A 6,929-nucleotide genomic window follows, 5' to 3' on the forward strand; every position below is an offset into this window, starting at 1 on the left:
GAATACAATTATACAATACAAAATCACTTTTTCACCACTTTTCATTTCCATTGTTCCACGATTCTCGTTATATTATTTTTCTTCATCCCGTTCTCTGCTCTCCGCAACTGCTATACAACACTTTATCGATAGCAAAAATTAATCCAGGACTGGAGGAAGAAAGCAATTTCTAAACGCAATATTGATGAATTATATTAGCTTGAATTAAACTGTATAGGTTTTTCCATTTTTCTTTCTTTTTTGTCATACGAGATTCATCGTCAAACTACATTCGCCAAATTTCAATTTTCGCCTCCATTACTACCATTTTTCTTTTATTTTATGTATTACTCAACATTCTACTCTCTATATATAATTACTCTACAGCATCGTACCGAATATAAACATTAATTTACTGCTAGAGAAAGGAAGGTTTTTCTATAGGCTCGCAGGATGAATAAAATTGTAGTCCCTTTTCCTTCTTTTCCTTTTTACCATACGCGAGATCGATCATTAGACTACATTACATTCACTAAAATCCTTCAATTTTTATTTCCTCTTTGCTTCGCTATTCCTCTTATTTTAGTGTTTATTCCATTCTTTTCTTTCTCTAACTATTCTGAAACTACCGAATATAAAAAATAATTTACTGCCAGAGAAAAAAAGAATTTTTTAAATACAACATTAAGAAAATAGATCCAATTAAAATATATTAGGTTTTCTCATTTTTTTCTGCCGTGCCCTACGAGATCAATCGTCAAACTACGTTGACCAAATTCCTGCAATCTTCGCTTCCTGTGCTGCTTCCTATTCCTACACTGAGCAAATAAATTCTGTCTTTTAAGGTACATCATATAATGTATTCAGATTATACTACTCCGGATACTCAGACGTGCATCGAATTTGAAATAAACAAAATCCAACTCTATAATTGAATAAATAATAGCTAGAATAAATCGTCTAGGATAAATAATATAGTAAAGTAATATATTCCAATAAAAAAATTTGTGAGATCCAAATGTTAAGGAAGTATACGCATATATTTTATCCGGAGTAAAAGTTTTAAAATTTCGAAAAAAACAAAACAAAAATTGTGACAAAAAAGATACTTGTCGGGGGCCCGAATAGCCACATTTTGAAATTAGAAGAAGCAACACGCTTGTATTCTATATATAATGGCTTACATATGAACATTACGTTCCAGCTGGCAAGTAACTTTCTTGTTTTACTACTTTTTTTCAAAATTTTAACCTTTCTCACGGTAAAAATGTATGCTTGCCTAACATTTGGATTTTACTCATTTCCCTAATTTCAACATTATACTTTATTATACATTATTTACGCTAGACGATTTATGTACCAGCCGCCATTTTCTTTACAGGTTTACCTTGTTTTTGTGAAATAAATAATAGCCACAATATCAAATAATAATTAGGACACAATGTACAACAATATATTGTATTTTTACAATAGTATCACAAGCGTCATTTGATCAACTGTTATATTTTACTGATTTTTATAACTTTGTTTTTTTTTCTTCTTAAAAATTTTCTATTTTTCGTTCGATTTAAATTTTTTAGTTATCATAATAATTACTCAAACATACTAAACGAATCTCCCCATTCTATTTTCTATTTTGTCTATACACAAATTATTTAATAACGTCATTTTTTTTATATACAATTAAGCACCGTTCGATTAAATAAAACAAAATACATGCACGTTAAAATTACATTTAAATTATTATTTTGAAAAATCGATTCGTTGAATTCGTACGATAGGTGAGACTGGAGAGTCCATTGTAGCAAAATGTTAGTCCCATTTTTTGTTCTGAGAATCCTAACTAGTATTAAAAATTTCAACAAAATAATAATACCTACTACATATGACTAATAGAATGTAAATATATTTTTATTGAAGCAATAGTTTAATTAATCCATATTCAAACAATTACTAAGTACCACATGCAGTTTGTTACACTCGATACTGTATAGGTTTCAATTGCAGCATACCCGTAATTCCCATAATACATGGATATAAAAGTAGCTGAAGATACTTTGGTAAACAGAGTATGTTATCTAAAGGTTAACATGCATTTAAAAATGGAATCTACTTGTAAATGATCAAAATAACAACCATTAACTGTCTTATAAAAATAAAATTCTTTTTATAAAAAATATTTCTATTTCTTGCAACATTTGAACATTTACTTGGTCAGAACGATGATTATAACAATATGTATTGAAATATTGATGTTGCGGTAGAAACATCTATGATTTTCCTATTCAGTTAGCATGGTACAATCGACACCAGTTTACTTGTTACAATTGACAACCATACGTTTCATAATATTGCCCAGTGAAACTTCGTCAACATAATTTCATATTTAAAAATCGCTTGACATTGAAAATTTACTCAAATAAATTACGATTTCAATTATATATTGAATTTTAACACCGAAGCTACTAATTGATGATCAAATGACACTTTTTAAATGTAAACACGTGTTTATAAAAAATCCTCGGTATCGTTCAGTGTTAATATTTACACAATAGTAAGCGAACCATTCAAAGCTAAAAAGCAATTGAACTATTGACAAAAGAATGCAGAAAATTGATTTTCTCATATCTACAAACAACGGCTTATGATTAGCGGGCCTAAGCTTTATTGCAACTACAGTGTTTTGTAATATTTATAAGAGAGATATTCTTCTAAACGATTTTAAATTTCATTAGCGGACGGAGCCACAAAATCGAATGTTACAATTGATACTGTTGGTAATACTGTATAAACGTATGCTACTAGGCTGGCATAAGCCACATGGTGGCGCTAGGAGCGTCCTTGTAGTATAAGTTAGTTTCTTCTTCGTATCCATGTTACAATGATGGAACATGATAGTCGCGTTACATGTATGGAGATTGTTAATAAAAGCCTTATCTATTAGAGTATCACTTGGTGAATGTTGTAATTACCCCACAAACCAAGAGGTTATGGGCCCAGGGGTTTTAATTCAACAACAGTAGAGTATTTATAAGATTCAACCGTTTATAAAAGTGAACAGTGAAAAGAAAAATGGCGAACAAGAGCATCAGCACTATTCAAATAGAAAAGCTGGTAGGCAGCGAAAATTACAATTCGTGAAAGGTGGCTATGCAGGCACTACTTCAGTTAGAAGGACTCTGGAAATGTATAACCGAAGACGATACGGATTCGGAAAGAAATACTAAGGCAAGAGCAATAATTATTTTATCAATTGAATCCATAAATTATGCATATATATGTGACGCAAAAACGGCCAAAGACGCATTGGAAAAATTAAGAATTACATTCGAAGACTCAGGTCTAGTAAGAAAAGTATAATTACTGAAAACATTAGTGTCTACACAACTAGACAAGTGTAAATCAATGGAGGACTACGTAAATCGTATAATGATGAGTTCCCAGAAGTTAAACGAGATAGGATTTGAGATGGGAGACGAATGGACAGGAGCGTTCTTATTGGCTGGATTACCCGACGACTATCGACCAATGATTATGGCGCTTGAGAATTCCGATATACGAATCACGGGTGATACGATAAAAGTAAAACTGTTACAAGAAACAAAATCGTTTGAAAATGTGAAAAGTTCGAGCGACGCCATGGCATTATTCTCTAAAGAAAAAATAAAAAATAGAGATAGCAGAGGACCGAAATGTTACGCATGCAATAATTACGGCGACATAGCGAGTAATTGTCGTAGCAAATTCGCAAAAAATAATTCAAAAACAAATGGCAATAACAAAACGAAAAATGAAAAATCATTTGTTGCTTTTTTGTCATCAGAAGATATGGACAAAAATAAATGGTACATCGATTCAGTTGCATCATGCCATATAACTAACTAACAATAAAGAATTATTGAAAGAGGTTAAGGAAATAAATGGAACTACAGTGATGATTGCAGATAACAAGAAACTAGTGGCGACAGCTACAGGTAAAGCTAACCTAAAAATCACACTTGGAAAACAGACAGAAGATATAACAGTAAAAAATGTCTTATATGTTCCAAATATCGCAGCAAATTTGTTATCGGTAAGTAAAATAACCGATAAAAACCATATAGTGATATTTAGCAAAAATTAAGGTTGCATAAAAAATAAGGAAAATGAAACCATAGCTACTATTCAAAAAACAAATGGTGTTTATGAGATAAATGCTATGAATAATAATAATAATTGTTGCTTGAGCGTGAAAACTGAATGTAGCTTATGGCACAGGAGATTGGGTCATATGAATCGTAGAAATATGACATTGTTAAAAAACGGTGCAGCAACAGGAGTAGAACAGATAACAATATCAGATCAAGATTGTATAACGTGTATAAAGGGTAAACATCAAAGACAATTCAAGAAAATACGTGAGATAAAATCTACACGAATTCTGGAGTTAATACACTCAGACTTATGTGGACCAATGGAAAATATAACATTTGGTGGATCAAAGTATATGTTGACTTTCATAGATGATTATACAAAAAAGGTATTTATATATATATTATAAAAGAAAAAAGTTAGGTCATAAAGAAATTTCCTGAGTTTAAAGCCATGGTAGAAAATGAAACTGAGAGAAAAATCAAGACGCTGCGAACAGATAATGGAAGAGAGTATGTTAACGAAAAGATGAAAGAATTAATGCGAAATGCTGGAATAAAGCATCAAACAACTATACCTTATTCTTCTGAGCAAAATGGAACAGCCCAAAGGATGAACAGAACTATTGTAGAAAAAGCTAGATGCATGCTATTTGATGCAAATCTAGATAAATGTTATTGGGGAGAAGCAGCATCTACAGCTACATATATTATTAACAGGACACCTACAAAAATAAATAAGAAAACTCCAGAAGAAACGTGGACAGGAAAAAAGCCAAACCTAACATATTTGAGAGTTTTTGGGTGTAAAGCCATGCTTCATATCCCTAAAGAGAAGCGAAAGAAATGGGACTCAAAATGAGAAGAGAAAATATTTGTAGGATATTCAGAAAACAAAAAAGGATACAGACTGATGGATCCAGAGACTAAAGAAATTATCTTTGGTAAAAACGTAATTTTCTTAGAAACAGAAAATAATAATACAATTAAAAAGAAAGAAGCATCTTTTAAAGAAGAAGTTACTGAGGAAAGCGAAGACACAAGCCACAGAGATGAAGAAAGCTCTGATTCAAGTGAACAAATCATAGAAGAAGAGGAAACGTCCCAAGGTGAAGATATCAGCATAGAAGATGACCACACGACCAGTATGGATCCAGGAGAGCAACAACAAACAACTCTTAGACGTTCAGAAAGACCATGGAAACCGAATATACTTAGAGACTTTTTAAGTTTTTTTGTTTCAAATGTTAGTAATAATGATCCATATAATGAGGATGAAGCGTTAAAGTCAAATGATAGTTCACAGTGGAAACGTGCAATGAAAGATGAATTATATAGAAGCACTAAAAAGAAATAAAACTTGGACTATAGTAGATATACCAAAAGAAAGAAGGATATTAAATACAAAATGGATATTTAAGTCCAAGAAAAACGAATTAGGCGAAGTATGTAAATACAAAGCCAGGTTAGTAGTAAAAGGTTGTGCTCAAAAGAAGGGCATAGACTACCAGGAAATTTTTTCTCCAGTAATAAAGTACGCGTCATTAAGATATCTATTTGCGCTAGCTACGCGAAATAATTGGTTTATAGATCATGTAGATGTCAATACGGCATATTTAAACGGATATTTGGATTAAGAGATTTATGTAAATCCACTTAAAGAATTAAATTTAAAAGGCCGACATGTGTTAAAATTGCATAAATCAATTTATGGTTTAAAACAGAGCGGCTATTGTTGGAATAAAAAGTTAGACAGTGTTTTGCAAAATTTAGGTTTAAAAAGATCTAAAGCTGATCCATGTATATATTACAAAATAAATCAGCGAGAAAGCATTATATTAGGAATATATGTAGATGATATATTGATTTTTGCTAATAGTGAGAGTAGTAATGGAAAAATAGAACAGGATCTTAAAAAAAAATTGAGATAAAAATATTAGGAGCTATAAAAAATTGCCTAGGCATGAGAGTAATTAGAGACGTAAAAAAGGGCAAACTTTGGATTGACCAAGAAGAATATATAAAAAATATATTAGAGCGTTTTGGCATGGAAAATTCCAATTCAATATCTACTCCAGTAGATATAAATACGAAGCATTCTAAAGACATGGAGCCAAAATCCGAAGAAGATATAGAATATATGAAAAAAGTACCCTATCAAGAAGCAGTAGGTAGCTTAATCTATGCGTGTCAAATATCGAGGCCCGTCCCCGACATAGCGTATGCTATTAGTTCTATAAGTCGATTTAACAATAACCCTGGCAAAGCTCATTGGTCAGCCGTTAAGAGAATTTTCAGATACTTGAAGGGAACATGTGATTATAAACTAGAGTTCAATAGAGATACATATTGTAAAATTGAAGCTCACGCAGATGCTGATTGGGCGAATGACATAGAAGATAGAAAATCGATTACTGGAAATTTAATTAAAGCACAAGGTAGTTCTATATCGTGGATTAGCAAAAAACAAAGTATAGTTGCTTTATCAACCACAGATGCGGAATACATGTCTATATCTTCATGCGCTCAAGAATTAAAGTGGTTAAAAATGTTAATTGCGAAACTAGATCATAAGGAGTCAAATAAACCTATAATAATTTTTTGTGATAACAAAAGTGCAATATGCGTTGGTAATAGCACAAAAAATAACCGTCGAACAAAGCACATTAATGTGCGTCATCATTTTGTTAAGGATATGGTCAATGATAGGGAAATTATTATTGAATACTTACCTACGAAAGACATGACAGCTGATATTCTAACAAAGGGTCTTTGCAAAGAAAAACATGAAAGTAATATTAAAAGATTAGGTTTAATACG

At 31.4% G+C, this 6,929-nt stretch overlaps 1 protein-coding gene across 1 annotated transcript; it reads left to right on the forward strand.

Annotated features, from left to right (window-relative positions):
- Nucleotides 1-3,411: 3,411 nt before the first annotated feature.
- On the forward strand, nt 3,412-3,864 carry LOC136784160 (uncharacterized). Its single transcript, XM_066744676.1, has one exon. The coding sequence runs from the start codon at nt 3,412-3,414 to the stop codon at nt 3,862-3,864; it is 453 nt and encodes a 150-aa protein (XP_066600773.1).
- The last annotated feature ends 3,065 nt before the right edge of the window (nt 3,865-6,929 follow it).

The sequence above is a fragment of the Prorops nasuta genome, unplaced genomic scaffold, assembly GCF_024137725.1.
Source record: "Prorops nasuta isolate Cenicafe-Biocafe unplaced genomic scaffold, Cenicafe_Pnas_1.2 PNAS00048, whole genome shotgun sequence".
NCBI classification, from domain to species: Eukaryota; Metazoa; Arthropoda; class Insecta; order Hymenoptera; family Bethylidae; genus Prorops; species Prorops nasuta.